At 50.9% G+C, this 27,081-nt stretch overlaps 1 protein-coding gene across 1 annotated transcript; it reads left to right on the top strand.

Annotated features, from left to right (window-relative positions):
* Nucleotides 1–1,573: 1,573 nt before the first annotated feature.
* Nucleotides 1,574–26,667, top strand: Scly (selenocysteine lyase). Its single transcript, XM_052750411.1, has 12 exons — nt 1,574–1,731; nt 3,793–3,905; nt 7,489–7,589; nt 9,926–10,106; nt 11,644–11,771; nt 11,971–12,135; nt 13,086–13,192; nt 21,049–21,085; nt 22,769–22,852; nt 23,347–23,446; nt 24,771–24,846; nt 25,660–26,667. Exons 1-12 carry the CDS (start codon nt 1,589–1,591, stop codon nt 25,811–25,813), a joined length of 1,389 nt encoding a protein of 462 aa, XP_052606371.1. The 5' UTR covers nt 1,574–1,588; the 3' UTR covers nt 25,814–26,667.
* The last annotated feature ends 414 nt before the right edge of the window (nt 26,668–27,081 follow it).

Raw genomic sequence — 27,081 nt, 5'->3', positions numbered from 1 at the left:
GCACTAGCCTCTGACCCTTCCTGGGAAAAAGTCTCAGCTGCTGTGGCACCCCTTGTGGCACTGAGCATCCCAGCACTTTCCTACCAACTGTAGAACAGGGGAAGCCACTGGTCCTGCTGACAGCCCCCAGGGATGGTGAAGAAGCCCTGGCTGAGCAGGGAGTTCTAAAAGTTTGTAGATACTCTTAGGTCTCTAGGTGCACAACAACAGCCCACTACTGTTCAACGTGTGGGACACCACCAAACTGGAGGAGTCTGGAGCCTGAGGGATGGTTACCATATGCAAGCCCTTTGCACATGATGAAAAGGGGCTATGATGTGTGCCCTTGTAATGTCTGATGTAACATCAAGACATACAAGAATGTCAAACTGGCACAGAGACTGGGTACAGTGTGAAAACATCACTGTTGTGTGGTGACCGATTGAATGTTAAGGATAGGCAGTGAAGGGAAGACCTGCCCAGGATGGTCCAGGTCATCCAGGATGAGGATGACCATCTGAGAGGAAGGGCGAGACGCATCTAGTATAGTTTTATAGGGACTGCTCTGGGATGCTGCCAGCACGTGCACCTCCTTAGCACTCAGCTAAGCAGACAGGTGTTCAGTTCTGAGGCGCTGACGTGGTTGGAGGGGTTTCAGAGTGAGTGTGAGGTGATGGCACACACCATTAATCCCAGCACAGGAGGCGGAGGCAGGCGCATCTCTGAGTTCCAGGCCAGACTGGTTTACAAAGTGAGTTCCAGGACAGCCAGGGCTGTTAAACAGATAAACCCTATTTCAAAATAAACAACAACAAACAGCCATACCTTTGGTTTGGGGCGTGTGTATCTAGCTCTTTGGAGCACTTGTTCCCTTCCTGGGTTTCAAAGATCAGGTATCACAGTAACTTCCAGATACCCAGTGGTGATGAACTGTTTGTTACTGTCATTCTACTCCTTTTAAAAAAAAATTTAAATGTGTATGAGTGTTTTGTCTGCATGTATATAAGTGCACCATGTGCATGTCCAGTGGCTGTAAGGGTCAAAAGAGGACATCAGATCCCCTGGAATTGGAGTTACAGATGGGAACTGAACCTGGTTCCTCTACTTTCATCTCCTTCCAGAAGTTTAACATTCCCCCACCCCTCGCTTAGCTAATGGCTTTCTAATTTCAATCAAATCACCCGGGAAGGCCGACCTGGGGAATTCGATGTCTCCGGGCACTCAGGTCTACAAGTACTGGCCGCCAACCCTTCCGGGCGCACAGTCTCAGATCCTGCAGCGCCCCTCTTTGCTCCGCGCATTTTAGCGCTTTTTGTTCCACCAACTTTGCGGCGACAGGTGAAGCTACAGGTCCTTCTGTCACCGGCTGACAGCCCAGGGGAAGTGGGCTCCGGAGGCACGGTGCCAGGAGCAGCAGCACCCGGATCCCACGTCCTGAACGGCGCGCGCTTTTCGGAGGCCGGTTAGACACAACCCGCTGCTGAACGTCCCCACATGAAACTGTCCCCAGCTCCTCCTCACGGCCACCTGACCCTACACAGCCAATCAGCCGGCCAGGGCCGGAGGCCCCGTGCGGCTTGCGGATTGGCCAGAGCGCGGTGCACAGCCAATGCGGATACCCGGGGACTCGAGGCTCCGCCCCCTACGGAGACTTGTGGGCTCTCAAGCTTGGGGTGACCGGACCGGCTGGCGATCAGGGATGGACGCGGTGCGGAGAAGCGCGCGGGGCCGCGCAGAGAGCCCACCCGACAGGTGCGCTCCCTCCAGGGGGCCTCGGGGCCTGGGGACATCTGGGGGACCTCAATGAGGGGCTGGCGAGGCCGGGGGGCTGGAGTCCGAGGGATACGCAGATGAGTCGGGCCACAGGACCCGAGAGAGGACCGGCCACCACCGAAGCTAGGAGAGAAGGGGGCCGCGGGTGACAGCTGTGCCGGAGTGCCAGCCCTTTCCTCCCGGGTTTCGGCCTCCTTCCCACAGCATGGGGTCTTGGAGGCTGGAGCGGGCAGCGGAATCATGATTACCTACATTTTAAAGGAATCACTGCTGCTTACAGAGCAGGCAGCGTGGGTGTGGGATAGGAAAGGACTTTGAGGATGATCTATAAGGGCCCCGGTGACCGCCGCCAGGTGAAAAGTGAACCTTGGGGAGTGAGCCCTGGCGGCACCTGGACCGTGCAGGAGACTGCAGCTCTGGCTGTCCACAGTGCTGCGGAGACCTCCTCCCCTGGCGCACAAGCAGCTGGGGTGCTGTGCAGGCTCCGGTTCAGTCTTCTGTCACTCAGGGATGTGTCCTACCATAAGCCTCCTCTTTCACTCTCCCCCATCTTTTCCCTCCTCTTCCTTTTCCTTTCCCTACCCCTGACAAGGGTTTCGCTCCGTAGCCCAGGCTCTCCTGCCGCCTCCCGCTAGGATTACAGGCTTCCCTCTTATTTGTTCTCATCTTCTGTGCCAATGCCTAGGATGTAAGACGTCTGTCTCTCCTTCAAAATTTGAGCCTCCTTGGATGTGGTGGAACACGCCTATAATCCCAGCACTGGGGACTGAGACAGGAGGATCGTGATTTGGAGGCCAGCCTGGATTACACAGAACCAGTCTCATAAAGGCCTAATAAGCCTGGTGGCAGCCTTCACCACACATTAATTAAGCAGTTTCGCTTTCTCCAGGAAGCAGCCTCCCTGGTGAAATGCAAGCCATAAAGTAGTTCAGCCAAGCTACAGATGGGAAAGCCACAGACACTGCGCAGACCAGTGGGGGTGCAGCACTTTGGGGTCTTATTTACAGGGAGGGACAGGCAAAGTCCTTGCCGCAGTGGGATGTCACTGATTCCAGCCCCAGGGTCAGTCACACTTTGCAAGGCTTATAGACGATAGAGAATCAAAACTACCTGTTCCGCTGCCCCCTTTGGCTTAGTGGGCACAGTTAGTTACTGTGTTTGGGTTCATGAGTGCTTTGGCTTGAGCACCGTTTTGATATTTTAAATCGTATGAAATAATTACTATTTTCAGGCCTGATAGCTTACCATAGAGATCTCTGAAGAGTTTTGTGTCTCTGATAAAAACACAAGCGTATAACTCTCCTTAGGGTCCCTGGGGCTTTGCCATCCTGTGAATGAAGCCCCCCACCCCACCCCACCCCACCCCACCCCCACCCCCCGTGGCAGCCTTACTAGGGCTCAGATGATAAAGCCTGTTTGTTCCTGGAGCTACTTTTCTCTTGGTCCCTAAGCACGTGGCTCTTGAGTCAGATGATGAATGGGGCTGGGGGAGGGGGGCAGCGGGACGGGGGGGGGGGCCAACCTGGGGCCCGCAGCTTCAAATAAAACAGTGGAGCCTCACACTAGCAGATATGTTAAAGCAAAGACTTTAAAAAGTCTAGATGGGGTGGGGAGCGGGGCAAAGAGAACTGAAAGTGCAAGCCTGCCCCAGGGAGAGGCTGCCTGGGGAAAGCCAGGAAGGAGGGGAGAGCCATAGGATGCGGACACCCAGGAGTAAGGACAGGAGCTGATGGCTAGAAGTCATCCGGAAGCCCCCAGGGGAATGTGTGGCTCCCTAACTAGGGGCAGTTCCTTCCTGGAGGAGGGCTGCCGATTTGCAGCCTTGTGCTGGGGGCGATCATGCCCATCTAGTGTGGGGCGGGTACTGGGTGACTGGAAACCATGGCGTCTCCCGCCAGGAGGGAGGGCGTGGAGAGCTGAAGCCTGATGCTCCGCCTGAGCCTTCACTCTGGCGGCAGAGGACCCTAGCTGTGAGCCCCCAGAGTGCGGCTGCCCACACCCTGCCTCCCTTCCCTTCACAGGCTGTCCTCTTTTTTCCAGGAAGGTCTATATGGATTACAACGCCACCACACCTCTGGAGCCCGCAGTCATCCAGGCTGTGACAGAGGCCATGAGGGAAGCCTGGGGCAACCCCAGCAGCTCCTATGTGGCAGGTAATTCTAGAAGAATCCATGACAATAAAGGGAGCCTGCTCTCTCTTAGACTTTCTTTTTCCTTTCAACTTTAAAGACCATATTTCCCCATATGTGGAGGGACATTATATAAAATCTAGTTACTACAATGCCCACATTGCCTAACAAAATTCAAAAGAGTTTTGTTAAGGCACACTTTTAAAAAACCAAGCAAAACCCAGGCGTGGTGGTGGCGCACACCTTTAATCCCAGCACCCGCGAGGCAGAGGCAGGCGGATCTCTGTGAGTTCAAGGCCAGCCTGGTCTACAGAGTGAGTTCCAGAACAGCCAGGGCTGTTCCACAAGGAAACTCTGTCTCAAAAAACCAAACAAACAAATAAAAAACTGAAGCAAAATAATTACGTTATAATCTTTAAACATGTCACTAAAGTCTCCATGATGGCCTCTGTGTGTACCAGCACCGTTTTACGATAATACACCTAATTGGATTCTTGTTTGTATACTTGGTTTTATTTATTTATCTATTTATTTGGTTTTTATTTTATTTTTATTTTTCCTTTTTTCTTTCTGAGACAGGGTTTCTCTGTAGACCAGGCTGGCCTCAAACTCACCAAGACCCGCCTGCATCTGCCTCCCGGGTGCTGGGATTAAGTGTTTGCACCACCACTGTCTGACTCTGATCTGTATAATTCATTTTATTTTACGTTCATTGGTGTTTCATCTGCATGTATGTCTATGTGAGGGCGTCAGAAGCTCTGGAACTGGAGTTATAGATAAGTATAAACTGCCATGTAGGTGCTAGGAAATGAACCAGGGTCCTCTGGAAGAGCAGCCAGTGTTCTTAACAGCTGACATGTTAAGCTGAGATTTTCTTAATCATCTCTCCAGCCCCCTCCTATCTGATTCTTTTTTTTCTTTTTCTCCTTTTTCTTTCTTCTTCTTCTTCTTCTTCTTCTTCTTCTTCTTCTTCTTCTTCTTCTTCTTCTTCTCCTCCTCCTCCTTCTCCTCCTCCTCCTCCTTCTGTTTTTTGAGACAGGGTTTCTCTTTGTAGCCCTGGCTGTCCTGAAACTCACTCTGTAGACCAGGCTGGTCTTAAACTCAGATCAGAGATCCACCTGGCTCTGCCTCCCGAGTGCTGGGATTAAAGGCGTGCGCCACCACCGCCCAGCACCTATCTGATCCTTAAAGTCTTCTGTATGATATTCAGGCACGGAACCACACATCTGACAAGTGTTTACCTTCATTCATTCCTATGTGATTTCCACATTGCACATTCTGATGTCAGAGGACAAGTTGCATGAGTTGGTTCTCTCTTCCCAAGATGGGCCTATCCTGAGCAGGCACTTCTGGAATTTTTTCTGAAAAGTCCCTCATTGTATCTTGAGCCCTGCTGTCCCCCTGAGGCTGTAACCTCCAGGTTTTAATGTGTTCCCCTGCCACCCTTCCCCACATGAGGATCGCACTGAGATCTGTTTGTAAGCCTGTGCCTATCAAAGGCCTTTTACACAACTAGCAGTCTACCCCCGTGCATTTTGGCAATGTGCTTTTTAGCCATCAGGCTACGTATGTGTCTTGACCTTTTCCCAAGAGGAAAGCTGCAGCCTCAGGAGAGCTCCGTGGATACAGCACCTGCTGTCCCGCTGCTGAACAAGCATGAAGGTCTGATTTTTTTTTTTTTTAAACACAGAAGCTATGTGAAAATCAGGCAGGCGTGGCAGCATGTCTGTAACCCCAGCACTCATGAGGCAGAGACAGGACAAGCTGACCAGCCAGATTAGCTGAGTCTGCAGGCTCCAGACCCTGCCTGAGCAGGAGACCCTAAGTCAAACAGAAAGCACCAAGGAAGATACTTTACTCAACCTCCGGCTTCCACACTCACGTGCACCCATACACATACATGCATGCACGCACAGCACATACACATGCACATGCATGCAAAAGAAAGTAAAATAAATTTGACAAAAAAGGAAAGTTTGAATCTGTTGCTTAGGTTACATAATTATATTTCTACTTCTTGCTAGGTTGCCTTTGTAGTATAGAGTTTTAAATTTGAATTTTTGGGGGATACTTTGCTTCAAGTCAGTAGTTAGAAGACAGCATTGCACAATTTTTTAGACTTGGAGACTAATGCCTTGCCTTCCTAGTTAATGTTTATCAGTGGGATGGCAATAACTCCAATAACTGCACCCGGCCCTGCCTGTGCTGTGTATTAGGGTGACTAAGATGAACCACATTAATGGTGGTTTGTTAGGAACTGAATGCCATCAAGAGACTTAAGATGACCCATGCCACCTGACTCTGTCACACAGGTGGTCCAGCTCCGGGTCTTCCAGCACTGTGTTCCTCCTAACTGGGGTTTGGTGGGTTCCATACCCATGCTTATTAAAAGCTCGACAGCAGCTCGGTGACACAGACTCCCAGGTCAGATGCTAGCCAGTCATTAACTTCACTGTTGGCTCATTTCTGGACTAATGTCTCGTGGGGTATAGTCAACTTCTGATAGGATATGCTGGAGAAGGCCAAGAAGAATAAGGGGGGTTGGGCAAGCAGTTGGAAAGTTCCTGGCCCGAGTGACATCCCAGCTACTTTCTGTTGACATTTGAATAGAAATATCAAAAAGGGAAAGAAAAGAAAAGTCAAGTTCATTCATCACAGATTTTTGTTTGTTTTCCAGACAGGGTTTCTCTGTGTAGATCAGGTTGTCCTGAAACTCACTCTGTAGACCAGGCTGGCCTTGAACTCACAGAGATCAGCCTGCCTCTGCCTCGGAAGTGCTGGGATTAAAGGGATGTGCCACTACAACCAGCTCATCACAGGTGTTTCAAAGTCTTAGGTTTTAAAATCTAGAGCAGCTTTCACTGAGGCTCTGTGGGAAGAGTTTGAGTGCTCCAGATGTGCCGTGAGTGCTCCAGATGTACCGTGGCCTTGCTTGTAACAGCCAACAACAGCTGGAAGTGAGCTGGGGAAGTGGGGGGAGTTTGGGCCAAATGACTCTACAGCACGGGGAAGCTGGCATGGCCCCAGCATCAAATCTGGGGACCACTGGTGTGCTGGCTGAGAGCCCATAGGGCCACCTTTCTCCACACTGTCCAGTGGAGCTGAATGGCACCTAGGTCACCTCACTGAAGCAGATGCCCTCAGCCTTCCTCTCGTGTCTCCCCAGGCTGGCCTGCGGTTTGAGAGAAGGCATGACTGACTTGCTGGGTGACGTCTTGAGTCAGTTTTGCTTCCCTCTGTCGTTTTCCATTTCCTCTCCTGGTCCTCGAGTGGGAAGGTGGGCAGGGAGCCACAGCCCCACCTCTAGCGTCCAGTAAGGAAGCAAAGCTGTGCTGGGAGAGTTCATAGTCCCTCACTCCCAGCCAGCCTGTCCTGGCTCTCACTCAGATCTTTAAGTCTCCGTGGTGGCCGCTGACTTGCTAAGTCTCAATGTGGCCCCTTTGCTGAGGCCCCGCCAGGAGGTAGGATAGTGTGCTCACTTGGGCGGTTGTGTTTCCTTCTAGAATCATCGCAGTTCTCAGCTCCCCTGTGTGTGGTTGCCGGGTTCAGCATGGAATTGATAGTAATGAACTTGGGTTTTTGTTTTTTGTTTTTTTTGTCTCTCAAGGTAAGAAGGCCAAGGACATTATAAACACAGCTCGGGCGAGCCTGGCCAAGATGATTGGGGGGAAGCCTCAGGACATCATCTTCACTTCCGGGGGCACCGAGGTAAAGTTGCAGCCCAGTAATGCTGGGGTTTTCTCTCTCAATGCTCTGGGACTCTTCTGTGATTCCCACTAAATTGTTTGTATTACTGAGTTGGAGGCTTCGCCATCCCAAAGGAACTCATTGTTTTTTCTTTTCTTTTCTTTTTTTTTTTCTTTTTTTTTTGTTTTTCGAGACAGGGTTTCTCTGTGTAGTTTTGGTGCTTTTCCTGGAACTCACTCTGTAGCCCAGGCTGGCCTCGAACTCACAGAGATCTGCCTGTCTCTGCCTCCCAGATGCTGGGGCTAAAGGCATGCACCACCACTGACCGGCTAGGAACCCATTTTTAAATGGATAGAACATACTCAATGAAACCTAGAAAGAAGACACTGCGAGGGACAGGGGACAGTTGTTGGCTGTGGGTCACAATTTGCTTCAGCCTTAGCAGTTTTTAGATTAAAAGTGAGTTGGCTTTTTTGGATGCCAGTAATGGGCTTTTGCCAGGACATTAAAAAAATGTCCACTACTTAGGAAATAGGTGGAGTAGACAAGAACTGGTGAGGCCTCCCAGGGAGGTTAGAGGCGTTACCTGGAGCCTTTAAGGCCTTCTGAGTAAAGGGCGGTGGGTCATGCTTGCAGACTGGAGGACATGGGCTCTTTTCAAACTCATCTGTAGACTCAGTACAGCCTCTGTCAAAGTTCTGACACCCGTCAATGGACTTTCCCCAACTATCTTCTGTGGAAGCTAAGAGTCCAGACTTCTGCAAGACCAAGAAACCAATGAGAAGTCTGCAAACCAAGTCTGTAAGAGCTCCCGTACCTAGACAGACAGTTGGTCAGAAACAGTGTGCCAGTGTGGACTGGCACTTGCCTTGTGACTAGAAGGCCACACACCCTGCCTGCTCAGAACAGGCTTGGACAGCTGTTGTTGGCACAATAGCAGGGCATAAGGTTGTCACGTGACTGAGTGGGCAGTGGGCAGGATTAAAGAGAGCGAGATCGCGGGGAACGCTGCTAGACTGCCCGGCCACAGGGACCAGGCGGCGCCTTCTGCTTCTCAGCATGCAGAGACAGATTGAGAAGTGACATTAGAGAGCTTCCAGCTGCTGCCTCAGCACCCCGCGGGATCTGACAATGAAGGGTTCCTCAACGCAAATGTGGATAGCCTTTACCTTAAAGGAGAACATTTGCTTGGGAATCCTCCACGGCAGGAGGATCACAAATTTGAGTCAAAACAAAACAGAAAGACACTGAATTCTGCCACAACAAAACTAACAGATGAACTTGGAATCATCAAAGAACACCATGAGGGAAGTGAAAGAGCAGGGGAAAGGTGTTTGTCACACAGAGATGACAAAGGACAAGTGCCCAGGACAGCTGGGGACTCACACAACTGAGTCAGAGACTTGAACACACACAGCACAGGGCTTTCTACTCCACCAGCCGTTCAGGGCCTCAAGTGACCAGTGCAGAAGTGTGAACAGCAGAGTGCTCTGGCAGCTAGCAGCCAGCACACACCAACGGGCCTCTGTGCCAAGGCTTCAGCCACCGGCAGCCAGCACACACCAACGGGCCTCTGTGGCAAATATCCCCCAGAGCATGCTGCCATCATGAGTGAAAGCTGGAAATTACTAGGAAAAATTAGCCCACTGAGGTCGAATACACGCTGTGTCAGCCCACCATTCCACAAGGAGGTGAACGTCCTGGGAAACTGAGGCAGTGTATGAAGACATGGATTTAGAAAGCAGTCTTGGCAGTAGTGTTTATAATTAGTCCAAATCTAGGGAACCCCAACCTCCTTCAGAGCTTTACCCCACCTAAATGCTAATCACTGGGACTAATGTACCCCAGGGCTGGGCAGGTGATGGATGAGAAAAGAAAGTCAGAGGAGGCTGAGTGTGCTGCCAGGCCCCTGGATTCCCTGCGGGTCACTGCCACTTCACCCCTGCCCTGCAGCCCAGCGGGGGCTCCTGGCCTTGATCTGGGGCCAGGTACTGTGGAATGACATGAGCTCAGAAGGCAGGGGTGTATTTTAATTTTAATTTGGCTTTTGATTTTTAAATTATTTTCTTTCATCTTATTTATATTTGTGCCTGTGTGTCTTCCAGTTTGTATTCCTCCAACCAGGGGTGGAATTCTCCTTCCTGACAGGTTTGTGTAATATGAAAGTCGGCGCTTACTAACAAAACAGTGAGTTCTAGAGTATTCGGAGTCTGGAGGCTCTCCAAACTGCCTGTCGGGAGGTTGGTGCGCTGGCCTGTCCCTTTTGAAGTGTCAGGCACAAAAGAGTAACAGGTGAGAGGCTCATCGTCTCCACTGAGCGCCGTGGTGAAGGCTCTCTCTCTGTTGTGTCTTCACAGTCAAATAATCTGGTCATCCACTCCATGGTGAGATATTTCCATGAACAGCAGACCCTGAAGGGGCACGTGATTGACCAGCACAGCCCTGAGGAGGGGGCCAGGCCCCATTTTATCTCTTGCACCGTGGAACATGACTCGGTCCGGCTGCCCCTGGAGCACCTAATGGAAGAACAAGCGGCAGGTCAGTGACCCTAGGAACTGGCCAGGACCCCAGTGGGGAGGACAGAGAGGCCACCCAGAGCCTGGCTCGCTCATCCTGTGCAGGAGTCGTGTTCTGGTCTGGGCGTGTACCACATTTTATTGGCCCATTCAGAAGTGGATGGCCATTCACACTGTTGCTACTTTCAGCTAATGTAAATGCTGCTGCCATGGGCTGCGTCTGTGTGGGCGTCTGTGTGAGCGTCTGTGTGGGCGTCTGTGTGAGCGTTTGTGTGGGCGGTCCCTATTCTTGGGTGGACATGATCAGCCCTAGCCTTTGCTTTTGAGTCCAGTGTCACCGTCTGCCACCACCATCGGCAGTCTCCCCCGTCAGAGCTTCTTGTCTGTGTCTTCTGTCGTAGTCATGGTCGAGGACTGTGCCTCTGTGGTTATTTGGTGCCCGGCATCTTTTCATGTTGTTTGGCTAGCTGTAGATATCTCCTTTGTAGGAAAGTCTGTGAGTGTTCTTGCCTTTTTTGGTTTTATTTTTGGTTTCTAGTGGTTACTGGAGATTAATCGCAGGGTCTCAAGTGCACTAGGCCAGTGTGCTCAGCCACTACCTGGTGCCTTCATCCCCCTGCCCTAATTTTTATCGGAGTACTTAATCTTTTTATTGACTTGCAGGAATTACACATACATTTGACACAAGCCAACAAAGTTTTGATGAAGTCTGATTTTTTTGGGGGTGTGTGTGTTTTTTTGTTTGTTTTTTGTCTGTTGTGTCATATCTAAGAAGACTTCATCCTGCTCCAGATCATGAAGATTCAGTCTCATGTCAGCGCCCAGGAGGTTTTCAGCTTCGGCTCTTACAATAAGTCTGTGGTGCACAGTGAACTAGGAAGAAAGAATTCATTTCTTTGTACGAGATTGACTCTTTTTTTGTTTTTTGAGACAGAATTTCTCTGTGTAGTCCTGGCTGTCCTGGAATTCACAGATCCACCCACCTCTACCTCCCGAGCACTGGGATTAAAGGCGTACATTTTCTTTTCTTTCTCTTTCTTGTTCATTTGTTCATTGGTTCTTTCTTTTTTTCTTTTTGGAGGGGGTGCAGGGTTGGTCTCGTATCTTGCATTCAGCCATGGCCATGGAGAAATCCATCCCAAGAGGCAGAGGTTATAAAGGGCTTGCTCAGGCTGACTGTCTTTGTGTCTGCTAATGGGACAGCCAGCTTTTAGACTCCACTGACTGTGGGCAGTTTGGCTGGTCTATTCCGGCTCTCCGCGGGCCTTTTGTCATATCCCTGGAAAGTCCCCTCTTTGCTGTCTCTCCCCGGGCATGTCTGCTAATGTGTCACCGAAGGTTTTACCTGTTGCCATGGCACTTCCAGCCTCCTGTAGCCAGTCACCACCCAAGCCCTGCAGTTGTGAGAACAGCCTGAGGCCTGAGTTTCTCAATGGACAGTACCTTAAATTTCTCTTCTAATGTTTTCTGAACTTAGATAACACATTCCTTTTTTAAAAAAAATATAATTATGGAGTTATTTGCATGGTTAACTTTAGTATATATGTTTTGTGTCTCAGAGGTCACTTTTGTCCCGGTGTCGAAGGTGAATGGGCAGGCAGAGGTTGAGGATGTCCTGGCGGCTGTCCGCCCCACCACATGCCTTGTGACCATCATGCTAGCCAATAACGAGACCGGCGTCATCATGGTGAGTCAGCCTTCCTCTTTTCAAGGAGGCCCCAGGGAAGAAGGGGCTTGGCATGGCTGTTTCCATGTATCTCCACTCGGCCTGTTCTGTGTCTGTCCTTGAGTTCTGTGGCTTCGCTCTGCCCTCTGCGGCTCATGTCATTCCACCCCATCACATCAGAACCACGCACTCACTAGCTGCCTCCCTCTTCCCACTTCAGCCTGTCCCCGAGATCAGTCGACGTATTAAGGCCCTGAACCAGAGCCGGGCTGCCTCCGGCCTGCCCCAAATCCTCGTGCACACAGACGCTGCTCAGGCACTGGGAAAGAGGCGGGTGGATGTAGAGGACCTGGGTGTGGACTTCCTGACCATCGTGGGACACAAGGTATGTGTGTAAGGGTGGCCTTCCTTCCTCCTTGACCTAACAGTCACAGCAGAGTGGGACCCTCAGCACTGTGTGACTGACTGATTGTGACTGTCATCAGCTAGTGAGCTCCAGGTGCCTGTCAAGGACTAGGTCCTGAGATGCCATGACAGCAACTCAGGAAGGGCTTTGTTCTCAGGAGCTTTCAGGGCATGTGTGGGACGGGACCAGTCACAGCTAGGATGACATCTGGCAAGCCATGACAGGGATGGCAGGTCACCCCCACCACATGGAGTCGGGGGAGGACAGAGCAGGCTGTGTGGAGGACAGACGGCAGTGGGGACACATTGAGTCCTGGTTACAGGGGAAACTTCTGCACAGGCCTCATCTGCCCGTGAGGAGGACCCCATCAGCACAGAAGAGGTCCAGGAAATTGTTGCTTCCCCTAACTTGGTTAAACTGACTTCTCAGCAGGAAGGTTTGGTCTCAGTGATTCTTTAAGGTGCAATACAGGGACAAGGTCTGGCAGCTGACTAAATCCAAGACATTCTGTACTGTTTTGCAGCATAGTCCTTAGCTGGTCCCTAAAGGAGCCCCCACGCTGGCCTGACGCCATGACACTTAACCCTTTGCCTCCCATCACCGGGAGGCATAGAGTAATGTGGAAGAAATCCCTTGGCCACCTCTTGTTCTAGCTCCTTCCCTTCACAATTCTGTTGTACCTTGTGTGGGGCTTTCTCAGCACAGGGCTGGGACATGAGTTCAGTTCCTGCCCTTCCCCAGGCAGGGGCTCTGCCCTTGCACCCGAGGGTTCTTGAGACTCTTAGACACCAAAGCGGTAGCAGCCCAGGCCACACGGAAGCAGCAGGACGTCACTCCCCCGAACACTTCTGAGCCTCTAGCACTCAGACACAAGCGGAACAGGTCACCAGGCAGTTCCCAGGGAGTAAATGACTGGCTTTTCCTTCCAGTTCTACGGCCCCAGGATTGGTGCTCTGTATGTACGAGGGGTCGGTAAACTTACCCCCCTGTACCCCATGCTGTTTGGAGGTGGACAAGAGAGGAATTTCAGGCCAGGGTAAGGTTGAGAGCCTGCAAGCTTCTGCCCGGCTGGCCACACTGCTGCCCCGTTTCTTCACCGTTTCTGTCTCTCAGGAGCACAGGCCACGTCACCCCAAATCACAATCGCTGCTGATTGATTTCTACAGTGGGTCTCATTCCTGCAGTCTCTCGGGGTGACTCAGAGCACATGCCGGGAGTCCCCCTCCCTCATAAATACTCGAGGGTGTTGGGTTCCCTGTGTGCTGAGGTGTTCCGCTGTTCTCTTTTGTGGGGGCTCAGCAGACATAAAGGTGCCCTGTTTTCTTCTGTGAGAGCCCTGGGTCTCCATTGCATACATGGTGTTTGAACCCCAAATCAGTGCCAGTATTACCTTTGTTAGAACGCCAAAGAGGGGGAGACAAAAAGAAGCAAGCAGTGGCGGCCCCTTGGCAAGTGTTCCACACCAGAACCAGCCGTCTGGAAACAGCAGTAAGGAAGGCAAGATCTGCCTCCATCTAAACCCTGCAGCCCAGCCAGCCAATCAAGAAGAAGAAACACTAGGCAATACCTGCTCCAGCCCATCTGCTCAGGACAGTGTGCTGCCCCACACCAGCAATCACCAAGTGGCCACTCGGGCTTCCACCCACATGGGCTGTATGGGGCATCCACAGCCCCTGTGGTGTCAATAGAGACTGTAAAGGGACCCTGGAGTCTCCGCCCATCAGTATCAGAACATATCCTCTTTGGATATCAAGTGCGCACAGTCCAAGTGAGAGCTGTGGTTTCTACATCCCACGGGCAGCATTGGGATACACCCCCTTTCCCTGCAGAGCAGAGTCGGAGCAAGCCAGGAAGAGAGGAAAAAATAACCACAATGCAAATTCTCATGACATGTGCAAATGGCCAGGTTTCATGCCAAGGACTGGAAAGACCTTAAAGCAGAGGAAAAGAGACCATCAATGGATGCCAATCCCAAGAGAGCGATTTGAGACCGCAGACACCACGAAATGCCACAGCAACGAATCTTGGGCACACCTGAAATGCACGAACCAGATGGAAGTCACCCTGAAAGGATCCAAGTGGACATTTTAAAACTCAAAACTGCAGTAACCCAAGTGGATAAGTGGATAGACTCAGTAGCAGGATAGTGTGAAAAAGGAAAAAACATGAACTGAAAGAGAATAATAGAAATGAGACACCGGGAAATAGAAAACTGGACAGAGCATAGAGGACCTCTGAGGCCATCAGAAATGGTGTGACACACGTGTCACTCAGCTCCCCACAGGACAGAAGACAGACGACAGGGCTTACAGGGTCACTTGAGGAAAGAGTCAGCTGTGGTGGCGCACGCCTTTGATCCCAGCACTCAGAAGGCAGAGTCACGTGGATCTTTGTGAGTCTGAGGCCATCCTGGTCTCTTAGTGAGTTCCAGGACAGCCAGGGCTACAGAGTGAGACCCTGTCTCGGAAAAAAAAAATCACCCCCAAAATAATAATAATAGTGGGTGACCAACCTCTCAAATTTATAAGAAAACGTAAGCACAGATTCAGAAAGTGAGGAGCATAAAACAGACAAACAAAAAGCCGAGATAAACCCAGCGAAATGTATGCCAAGACCATTAAAAGTGAAACAGTGGGGGGTTGGGGATTTAGCTCAGTGGTAGACCTAGCCAGCGCAAGGCCCTGGGTTCAGTCCTCAGCTCCGGGTGTGTGTGTGTGTGTGTGTGTGTGTGTGTGTGTGTGTGTGAAACAGTGGAAGACACAATCTTGAGAGCAGAGAAAGACAGCCTCTGGTGGACGAGAAAACACTTTGAATGACATGGATTTCACATTGGAAGCCATGGAGACCAGAGGAGGGCTGTGTCCAGTTCCGAGAGAAACTGGCAAGCTAGAATCCCACACCTGCTGAACAGGTCTTCATGTCCAAAGAGGAGATCGAAGTGTTGACAGATGAGGAGAAACTAAGAGAAGCCGAGACCAAATACAGCAGGCAGCCCTTCTCCTCGTGGGCTTTTCTTGAAGCTTAAAAAAAATATACATTTGATAGCCTATGAAAGATTAGAACAGTGTCTGATATGGTTATCAGTGTATAAAAAGAAAACATTTAAAATGATTGTATAAAGGCAAAGCTATAGAAAAAGAGGTTCCTATATTTGTTTGGCATTTTTAGACAGGTCTAATGTAGCTCAAGCTAGCCTTGAACTTCTGACCCTACTCACCCTACCTCTCAGGCACTGGTTCTACAGGGCATGTTCACCATGCCTGATGACCTCATTTGAGCTGGTAAAATGATAAAACCAATAGGCTGAAACGTTTATTAACACATACTCATATGTGTGTTTTAGTCAGGGTTACTATTAATGTGATGAAACACCATGACCAAAAGCAAATTGGGGAGGAAAAGGTTTATTTGGTTTACACTTCCACATTATAGTCCATCACTGAAGGAAGTCAGGACAGGAACTCAAATAGGGCAGGAACCTGGAGGCAGGAGCTGAAACAGAGGCCATGGATGGGTGCTGCTTACTGGCTTGCTCCTCATGGCTTGCTCAGCCTGCTTTCTTATAGAATCCAAGACCAGGGGTGATCCCACCCACAATGGGCTGGGCCCTTCCTCATCAATCACTAATTAAGAAAATGCCCTACAGCTGGATTTTATGGAGGCCTTGTCTCAATTGAGCATCCCTCCTTTCAGATGACTCTAGTGTGTGTGTCAAACTGACATAAGACTAGCCAGCACAATATGATATATACATATAATATGATATATACATATAATATAATACATATAGTTAATATCCAGAGCCTCTGGGGGAAAAACAACTTTGCAAAGAGACAAATAGGTATACCCCCAAATTAAAATGTAAAAAACATGCAGTACCCCACAAAAGCAGAGTTACAGGAGGGTCTGGAAGTCTATCTAGCTCAATGGTAGAACACTTGCCTAGAATACACAAGGCTGTGGTTTTGGTGGCACCACAAAAACTTGGCAGAAAACAGGTTCAAGCCCCGCTGCCTTGACTTGTTTACATGTGCTGTGATAAAACACTTACAAAAGCTGCTGAGGAAGGAAGGGTTTCTGCTGGCTCACAGTCGAAGGGTACACGCACTCATCACAGTGGGAAGTCCAGGCAGCAGGAGCTTGTGGCAGCCATCCTCCACAGTCAGGAAGCAGAGAGTAATGATCACACACTGCTGCTCAGCCCCCTTTCTCCACTTGCACAGTCCAGGATCCCTGCCAAGGAAATGGTGTTGCCCATAGTGGGCAGGTCTTCCCACCTCAGTTAATGTAATCAAGATCATCTCTCCAGGTATGCCCAGAGCCCTATCTCCCAGGAGATTCTAGACCCAATCAAGGTGACAGTTGACACTAACCATCTCAGTTGTCATTTCGATAATGATGTCAAATGTAAATGGTTTAAATATGACACATAAAGGAAATTTCATGAGAGATGGCACATCTGTGAAGAGCATTTGCTGGTCTTGCAGAAGACCCAAGTTCTGATCCCAGCACTCACATTGGCTGGATCACAACCACCTGTAACTCCAGCTCCAGAAGATTCAGTGCTCTCTTCTGGCTTCCAAGACACCAGTACTCATGTATGCATACCCCACCCCCAGACACACATATACACAAAACTTAAAATAAATCCCTTTAAAAAGACACTTCAAATCTGTCAAGAGAGACTGGCTGAAAGTGAGGGGAACAGAGGGAAGCGGGGATGGCGATCTAATCCTAGCTACAGTGGACTCCAGAGCACAGACACAGAGAAAGATGATGCAGTGTGGGGAAGATGGCTAAGTCCATCATGGAGGATGGGCAGGCACTGGGCAGCGCCGCAGCAGAACATGGTAGAAGTGAAAGAAGAAACCAAGAGCTCCGTGGTTAGCTTGCTGAGCATGCACGGGCCCTGGTTTTACTCTCCAGAGAGGAAGGGGGAGGGGGAGAAACCCATCATAGCTGGAACCCTCAACATCCAGCTCTCAACAGTGGCTTGATGGACTAGACAAGATCAAGGAGGTGGAAGTCTCCATAAGCGCTTGGCCAGCAGGCTTCACAGCACAGGAGCTCTCCATCCAGCAACAGCCCAGGGCGCTGAGGTAGACTGTCCCTTAAGCAGACCTCAGGGCAGTTAAGATTGGAAACTTTACAGTGTTTGCTCACTGGCCACCGTGGACCAGTGCCAGAAGCAAATTCCAGAGGAAAATTCCCAAACAACTGCAAACAAGAAACAGTCTTCTAAACAACCGTGAGTCCCAGGAGGGAGGAGATTAGACAAAGACAGGGAACTGAATGAAAGTGAATGCACAGTCTAGCTGGTGTGTGGGACCTTGCTACGGCGGGCTGGAAGGGCAATTGATATTCTAAAATGAGTGTTCGCAAAGAAGAAAAATGTGACGTTGGGGGCCTAAGCTCCTGTGCGAAGAACTAGAGAGCAAAATGAAGACCAAAATGAGCCCTGAAAATGAAAGAAATTACAGCCTTGAAAACAGATCAATGAAGCCAAGAGGGGTTCTTTAAAAACAAAAACCCTAATCCTAGCGCTTGGGAGGTTGTGGCACTAAAAAGCAGGAGTTCAAGGATAGCCTCAACTACACGGGCAGCTCAGGCTATCTTGTCCAAAACAAGAAAAACCCCAAATTGACAAACCCCTCGGGAGAGTGACAGGGAAGAAAGGAGAAAGGCCCAAGTGAAGAAGTGAAGCCATCACTCCAGACCCCGCAGACGTCAGAACCCAGTAAGGGATGCCGTGGGCAGCCCCGTGGCTGCCAGTCAATCACCAGAATGGCTTCAGGACAATGCCATGGGCAGCCCCGTGGCTGCCAATCAATCACTAGAACGGCTTCATGACTCTTTGGAATTGGAATCTAGCTTTAAAACTTCCCCGAAAGAAATCTCCAGCCCTAGATGGTTTTACTAGGAAATCCTTCCGAATGTCTAGGGAACATCACATCTGCTCATTTTCTTCTGGAAATGAAGAGAGGAAGGGACATTTGGTTTTTATAAAGCTTGTATCGCCTGATGCCAACACCAGGGGGTGAAGCTGGTTCAGTATCAACACCATCAATGTAATCCACCACGTCAACAGGCTCATGAGTAAAGACAATCACACGATTGTTTCATTTGAGGCAGAAAAAGCGCTTGACAGAATCAACTCCAATTCCTGTTAAAAACTCTCAAATGGTAGGATCAGAGGAAAGTTTTCCAGCTTGAGAATAGCTCCTCTCTCTCAACTCACAGCCACTGTCGTCAGCTCAGTGATGGAGAACGTGTCTGGAAAGAGGCGGCAAAGTCCATTGTCAACCTGCTGCTTCAGCACTGTTGGAAGTTCTAGGCAGGCAGGAAAAAGAAATGCCGGAAGCCATGAACTGCCCCGGATCAGAGCGTGAGGTTGTGTGTAGCACCCCCAAGGAAAGCACTTGTAGACCCGCGGTCACAGTATAAGATGAAGCTTCCAGAACACGTTACATGTGTGTATGCTATTAGTGAACAGGTGGATATCTAAAAGGCCATTTATAATGAAAAAATACTCAAGTATAAATCCACTAGAATGTTCAGGAATTGTATGCTAGAACTGGACACACAGGAAATGTAAAGAAATGACTTCTTGTGCTCATGAATGAGCACATCTGATGTGGTAAAGACAGACGGACACAAGCCTCCCTCCGCTCTTGTTAAGTGCCCGGTGCCTGGATCGGTGACACTGTAGACAGACGCACATGCGGTCAGTGGTGACAAGCCAGCTCTTGACGGAGCTGTTTTGTTATAAAACGTTGCTTCCAACTCATTTTCTAATGTCAGCCTTAAGCTGGTGCCAAAGCCAAAGACAGAACATTGAAGTAAATCAACGTCGCCCATGAGTTTGAGAGAAAATAGTTAACAGAATGTTAGCAAACAGAATCCTGCAAGACCAAAAAGAACTTCAAAGGCGAAAAATGTGAGCCTTGCACCTATTATACCAGGTGTTGACTCAAAATGGTTTAAATGTAGAACATAAAAGCTTTATTAGGGAAGAAAAAAGAAAAACGGGAAACTGGGAAGGCCCAGGCAAGGCAGCAAGTTCTCGGGCTTCGTATCAAATCACCTATTAAAGGAAATCTGGCTAAGTCGGGCTCTGTCATTAGGGAAGCCTTGTTGGCACTGAGGAGACAGCTCAGTCTGTGCAGTGCTTGCTACGGGACCCGAGTCCATTCCCGGCACGTGTGTAAGCTCTGCGCATGGCATCCCATTTCTCTCCCTAGCGCTGGGTTGGGTGGAGATGGGTGGGTCCCCATAGCTCACTGACTAACTTGCCCCATCAAATCAGTGAACTCCAGGCTCAGCGAGACCTTGTCAACCACAAAGGTGGAGGAGGGGGACTGAGGAAGACACCTGGACCAACTCCTGGTCTCATGTGTGCACACACATGCAGGCCTGCATGCACTCCTGTGCACGCACAGGAACACATCACACACGTTAAACTGTTGCTTTGTGATCAGCTTTATTACAAAAAGGCTGGCAGCCCACCAGGAAAATATGTCCAGTGACAGATCCGGTGACATCTAGAGTTGTCTTTGTTTCATTTCTAAGACTGTGACAAAAAAAAAAAAAAAAAAAAAAAGAACAAGCCAGGGGAGAAAGGGTCCATTGGAACTCACGGCTCCAGGTTCCGGTCCAGCCTGGCAGGGAAGTCAAAGCCACAGGAACGTTAAGCAGCTGGTCACGGCACACCCACAGTCAGGAGCACAGAGGATGCATGCACACTGGGGCTCAGCAAGCTTCCCCACTCCTTTTTTTGTCGTTTTCAAGACAGGGTTTCTCCTGTGTAACAGTCCTGGCTGTCCTGGAACTCTGTAGACCAGGCTGGCCTCGAACTCACAGAGATCCACCTGCCTCTGCCTCCCGAGTGCTGGGATTAAAGGTGTGCACCACCACTGCCTCCACTCTTACACAGTCAGGACCCAAATCCAGGGAATGGTGCCGCCCGCAGTGGACTGACTTTTCCCACATCAATAAGCATGATGAAGACAGTCTCTCCCACAGACATGCCCACGGGCCAACCTGCTCTGGATAATTCCTCATTAAGATTCTCTACCCAGATCATTTTAGATAGTGTCAAGCTGACAATCTAACCATCACCAGAATAAATAAAGAACTCCCCAAACTCAAAAGAAAATGGGCCAAAGACATAATGGACAATCTCCCCAAGAGGTTAGTCAGCTAAGCATGCAGCCACGCATTCAGATGCTGGGTTTAGGGAAATGCAGATTAAAAGCCCTTGAAATGCCCCTGTGTCCCTGGCCTGTCAGAATGGCTAGGATAAAAAGTGACATGGAATACTGGTAAGGATGTAACAGAATGTTCTCTGGTGATAAATAACCACAGACAATGGTTTTAAAACATACTTATAAAAGTTTAAGGAAATTTTATTCAGCCAAAACTTTAACAAAATTATTAAGTTGACTTTGGTTTTTCCCCACATACTGAGAAGTTAGACTTTCAGTTCGGCATATCAGCTAGTGAGAGCAGAAGCGTTGTTCCCTCATGCCTGTGTCTGTGTGTGTCTACGCACCCCTTCTCCTGTCAGTCCCTAAGCTCGCTAAGATAAAGGATAATCCCCACCCCACATTATACCTGAAGCCTGGAGAAGGTGGGATGTGCTCTCTCGGTTGGAAAAGGGTCCAGATGGAATTGTCTCTGTGGATAGCCAGCATGTGGTGCCTACAGTGGACCATGGCTGTCCAGGCTCTGTGTATGTGTGCGTGTGCGTGTGTGCGTGCCCTGGGGTCCAAGGCTGCTCCTGAGCACCTAGAGGCACATGTTTAGGGAGAACAATGTGAGGCACTTCAGGACAATGACTCACATCCCTCTTAGGACATTCACTTACATTATCCCATGCCTTGTCTCCTGCAGGACCGAGAACACGCCCATGATTGCTGGCCTGGGGAAGGTAAGGCTTGGACAGGTATCATGACCCCGCGAGTGCACTGATTAATGAAAGCCCAGAATTTCTAGAGCCAGGTGTGACGCACCCATGTAGTCTCGGAACTTGGGAAGTCGAAGCAGGAGGATTAGGAGTTCAAGAGACCTTTGTTCTTTGTGTTAGGGTAAATTGCTCCTGCTTAGCAGTTAAAAGGGAAAAAGCTAGGCCAGTAAGACGGCTCTGTGGTTAAGGCATCCAGCCTGATGACTTAAGTTTGATCTCTGAAGCCCTTTTGTCCTTGACCTCTACATGCACTGTGCCGTGTGCAAATGCACACATGTGCACGCATACAGACACACACACACACACCATAGAATAGTTTTTTTGTTGTTGTTTTTTGTTTTTGTTTTTTTGTTTGTTTTGTTTTTGTTTTTTGAGACAAGGTTTCTCCGTGTAGTTTTGGTGCCTGTCCTGGATCTCGCTCTATAGACCAGGCTGGCCTCGAACTCACAGAGATCTGCCTGGCTCTGCCTCCCAAGTGCTGGGACTAAAGGCAGGCGCCACCACCGCCGTCCAGCCATAGAATAGTTTTAAAGGAAAAACTCTGAGTCTCTTCTAGAATGAGAGCTGCAGAGCTGCCCTCACTGCTGGCAGTCAGGCTGGTGCCTGTTGAAGTGTGGGGTGTGAGGACCCAGGTCAGGTATGGGACTGTCTCCTCAGGAGCCTGAGCTCTGCTGACTTCAGAAACTGGGCTCTGCAAAGGTGGTCACCTTACATCCACAGGAGGGAAGCAGAGAGATGGACACAGGTGCTCAGGCCACTTTCTCCTTTAGATTCAGTCCAGGACCCCAGCCCATGGGAGGGCGCTGCCCACACTCTGGGTGGGTCTTCCCTCCGAAGTTCTAGAAATCCCCTCACTGGCCATCCACAGTTTGTTGTCATAGTGATTCTAATGCCAGTCTAATTGACAATGAAAAATAGCCATCGTACTTAGGATCCCAAACCACACAGGCCCCTCTGCTTTCTCCGTCATCCTGAGGTGTCTCCCACTTTCCAGGTCCTCTCTCTCAAGGCTGGGAGACCCCTCGGGGCTCCTGGTCCTCATTCATGCACCTAAGGCAGCAGCTGTGACTGTTTCCTCCAGTGTGCCGAGGTGTCTCTTGTCCGTTTTCATGGCCCACAGCACTGGACAAGGTGGCCCTTGTCCTTTGGGTGTCTGCCATGGTTTCTGTGGGCCTCTTGTACAGCAGTTAGCATGACCCTTCCCTGTCACGGCAGGTCATCTCAGCTCTCACTAGATCCAATGACATTTACACTTACATTCTTGTGCCCAGGACCTGTGGGCGTCACCTTCACCAAGGTAGGCAGCTATCCAAGACAGCGCTGTCTTCTCCCTGCAGGTGGAAACACCCTTCCTATTCCTTGATGACTATCTCCTCGGGGACCTGGGGGCCTGTCGTGGTCCCTTCTTAGTAGTGACCTGCTGTCCTAACTTTGACCCTCTGTGGAATGACACTCCTTAGGGCCTGAGAGTCCCTCAGGGCCTACTTGCTGTGTTGTCTGTGACACCTGGAGCCTCTAGCGAGGCACCTGGTGACCCTGCTGAGCATGTGGGGTGGCTTGTCAGCACGCCCTGCAGAAGCACAGCAGTGACTGGGTAAGGTTCTTTGCAACGGTCTGATCTCTGGACTCACACGTCTGTGTCCCCAGGCTGCTGAGCTGGTGACTGAGAACTGTGAGGCATACGAGGTTCACATGAGAGACATCCGAGACTACCTGGAGGAGAGACTGGAGGTGAGAGGGGGCGAGAGGCCAGCCCTGCAGGCTCACCTGCCCACATGGGAGGTGTCCTAGTGCGCGCAGCATAGCTGGGCCCCAGACACTATCTCCCTGTGAAGGAAACTCAGTCTGGAGACCTGGGACACAGTAGGTCCTGGGGAACACAGAGGGTCAGAACTGGGTGCTGGAAGTGAGCTGGCATCAGAAATCCCAAAGAGGGACCCTGGACCAAGCAGGAGTGGATCTTTCTCACAGACACATGGTTGTGTGTGAAGGGTGAATGTGTTTAGTGTGGTCACTGGTCCTAGCTCTGTGGTCCATAGTCTGTCCCCCTAGCTGTTACAACAGATAAACCACATGTTGAGATCTGTTTCCAAAAAAGTCTAGATAACAAACAGTTGCTAAGAGAGGGTGACTTTGAAGTGATCCCTGTTTCATGGTGTGTGTGTGTGTGTGTGTGTGTGTGTGTGTGTGTGTGTGTGTGTGTGTGTGTGTGGTTTTGTTTTCAGGCTGAATTTGGGAAGAGAATCCATCTGAATAGCCGGTTTCCAGGGGTGGAGAGACTTCCCAACACCTGCAACTTTTCCATCCAGGGGTCCAAGCTCCAAGGTGACTACTGGTTTTACCCTGGCCCCTGGGTGTGTTGGGGTCTGAGCCCTCCAGCGCTCCCGGCACAGTGCAGCTGATGTTGTTGGCAGGGCATTTCCCAGGGTGACTGGTAGCTCAGCTAGGGCTGAGAGCAGACTGTGCCCGGGGCCAGCCTGTCCTAGAAACGAGAGGAAATCAGTCCAGGGTAGAGAAGCTCTTCTGCTAAGGATTACAAGAGAAGAGAATGTAGAGACCACTGTGTCAGCTGCAGGAGTCCGTGTTCAGGTGACGTCTTCCCCAGAGCGGACAGGAGCTCCTCGGTAGGGGTATCCCTTCTCAGTTCCCTGAGAGCCTCAGCCTAGGGCCCCAGACCTGTGTTTCCCTCAGGAGCTCCTGGTGGAGCCACATGTGCAGGAAGCTTTTGACTTCTTTCTTTCTTTTTTGGTTTTTCGAGACAGGGTTTCTCTGCAGCCCTAGCTGTATGCTGGCTGTCCTGGAACTCACTCTGTAGTCCAGGCTGGCCTAAATCAGAGATCCACCTGCCTCTGCTTCTGCCTCTCAAGGATTTGTTTGTTTAGGAGTATCTGAGGGCTCTGTCTGCATGCTGCCTGCAGGTCAGAAGAGGGCATTAGATCCCATTATATGTGGTTGTGAGACACCATGTGGGTGCTGGGAAGTGAACCCGGGTTCTCTGGAAGAGCAGCCAGTGCTCTTATCCACTGAGCCATCTCTCCAGCCCTTGGTTTTTGACTTCTTGGAAGAAGATGTCACTGCTCATCTCCCTGGGTCAGAGAGGAGCCTGCTGTCCCGATGGGACACGGTGGCAGTTGGAGCTGGAGCACATGCTTGTGGAGCGGAAGCAGACATGCTTGCCCTCCTCACAGACCCCTTGTGGAGGAAGCTGCCCCCCCCCCGACTTTTACAGGGGCAGCTGTGCCCACTGATGACCTGTGTTGATTCAAGTGGGACAGAGGGTCTTAGTTTAACCACACTAGCAGCCCTGGAGTTTTAGGGTTTAATCCCAGGCCTGTGAGAAGAGGGTAGTGTGCCCCGAGTGAGCACAGCAGTAGGGAGCTGACCTCAGTGCACCCAGGACCAAACCTGTGAGCAAGGCAGCCTGGCAGCGTCCCTGTGAGGTGGGTGGTTAGAATGCCGTTTTCAACTCCGGTCTTAGGAGGCAGAAGAGTGTTGGCATTTCAGAAGCTGGAAGTAAAAGGAAGTCGTTTTCCTGGAGTTCTGCCTACACTGGATTCAGTGGGTGGCGCCAGGGAATCGGACTCAGAAGGCTGGGAGGGAGGGGAGATGGCCCAAGACCTGCATCTAGGGACACATGCTATCTTCACAGGGTACATGGTGCTTGCACAGTGCCAGACATTGCTGGCCAGTGTGGGAGCTTCGTGCCACTCAGATCATGAAGACCGGTGAGTACTCTTAGCTACACCCGGCTCTCAAGTGGAGGGGTGGCTGAGCCACAGACTCACGCAGGGGAGAAGGGTGCCACCCCTAGCTGGGAGCAGGAATGGGTGCCTGTGGATGGGAGTGGAGCTTGGTGAGTGAGCTTGGCTCTGGGACAGCAGCCAGCTAGCAATACTGGGTCCAGAACTGGTGGGATGGTACGTGGGCATGTGAAGGAAGAATACAGAGGGTCTCTGTGCCAGCCAGCAGAGAAAGACAAGGACCAGGGAATCAGTGCTTCACAGAAGAGAGAGAGGATCTATGGAGGCCAACAATGCCTAGAGTCCAGCATCTGGGGGCTGAGGCTCCGTCAGGAGCTGGGAGACTGGGGCCAGCTGGAGAGCAGGGGCGAGTGGGAGGTGCAGATGGGAAGGGCACAGGGCTGCCCCAATGGAGCACTAGATGACATTGTTTAAGGAACATTTACCATGACCCCAATATAGGAAAGCTCCAGGAACCAGGGCTCAGGGCAGAGCTGAACACAGGTGGTGGATACATGGGAGGAAGGTATTAGGGTTAGGAAGCAGCATCGTTCTCCATCTGGAGCACAAATGGGTACCAGAGAGAGTGGGAGAATTTGGGGGGGGGGGGGCTTACCTTTGAGTCGGCTTGGAGGAATGTTTGGGGACAGGAGGGCTCCAAGAGGCCAGTGTCAGCAGGTCATGTAGGTAGGCGCTGAGTGGACACAGTACACCCTGCGCTTGAGGATCTGGCTGAGAGGTGTGAGCACAAAGCGGGCCAAGTCCTCAGCAGCAGCTGATCCTGTCCCTCCCCTGCAGGCCGTCCCCAGTGCTGCTGAGCTGTGGTATCCCCGTGGACGTGGCCCGGAATGCACTCCGGCTCAGTGTGGGCCGCAGTACCACCAGGGCTGACGTGGACCTCATTGTACAGGACCTGAAGCAGGCCGTGGCCCAGCTGGAGGGCCAGGGCTAGCCTGGGCTAGCCGCCACTCTTTCTCTCGGTGGCCGGCTGAACTTTGGCCACTCGCTCCATAGGAAACCCCCTGTGAAAGTACCCAGCCCCTAAGCTGTCCCCGCTGAGACGACTGTCTTACTCCGGGGTGCACAGGGATGAGGGCTGCCTGTCACACAGAATCCCACTCCAGCCCCACCCTTACAGGCTCAGGACACCAGTGCCACATAGGACCTCCCCGTCACCTTCTGCCAAAGGCTGTGTGGGAATGGGAGTGTTGCAGGTATGGGTCAGCCTGTCAGGAACACCTGATAAATGAAGACAAAACCCGGTCTTTGTCCCCTGTCACTTAGCTGCTATTGTGAAAATAGGAAACAAGGTTTTGTCTCTACCCATGGCCTCCCATGTGCCCGTGCAAAGCCCCCCCCCCCTGCCAAATGCAGCCCTGCCTCCTTCTGCTGGCCTCAGCGTCCCACTGCCCTCCTGCCCCCCTGGCCTGATGGTCCCTCAGATGAGGCCTCATGCCTAGCAGGCCCTTCCTTGTTCCTGGAGGTCAGAGTTCACCCTGCCACGTGTCTTCTCCCTCCCTTCTACTCAGGGATTCAACTCCGGTGTGGCTGACGGGAGGCTGCTGTCTGTCCTTAGCCTTTGCCAAAGTGGGAAACCTGATCACTTCTCACGCGGCTTTAATTTTAATTTTCTTTGCAAAGGTATCTGTGATCTTGAGGATGTGTGGCACACACATAACAATATTTATATAGGCATACCTTCTTGAAGAATGTTTTTAGTATCTGGGTCTATGGGCCAAAGGATGACAGGACACGTGGAAACAATTATCAGAAATTAATGAACTAATAAAAGATGTCTACAGTTGCTGAGATGTCTTGAGCTCTTTCTGGTGGTGGTGGGAGATTCTCTGTTTTGCTGCGCACAAGGCTGGTGTTTGCCTGTCTGTCTGTCTGAGCTAAAGGGAAGGAAGTTCCTGGTATATCACTGTGAAATGAAGGAAGGGACTTCTGGTGGACTGAGAGAGGCCATGCTTGTCCTCTCTTCCCCAACAAGGACCATGGATGGTCTGGATCCCAAGAATGCTGTGGCCAGAGAGGGCAATGTGGAGCTGTGAGGACGTCACCTTCAGTGTGGGGCTGTGGGGACGTCACCTTCAGTGTGGGGCTGTGGGGACGTCACCTTCAGTGTGGGGCTGTGGGGACGTCACCTTCAGTGTGGGGCTGTGAGGACGTCACCTTCAGTGTGGGGCTGTGGGGACGTCACCTTCAGTGTGGGGCTGT

This window comes from Peromyscus californicus, unplaced genomic scaffold (genome assembly GCF_007827085.1).
Source record: "Peromyscus californicus insignis strain IS unplaced genomic scaffold, ASM782708v3 Scaffold_21__1_contigs__length_65335640, whole genome shotgun sequence".
Taxonomy (NCBI): Eukaryota; Metazoa; Chordata; class Mammalia; order Rodentia; family Cricetidae; genus Peromyscus; species Peromyscus californicus.
Note: the sequence above shows the minus strand (reverse complement) of the source record. Positions and strands in the feature narration are given on the sequence as shown.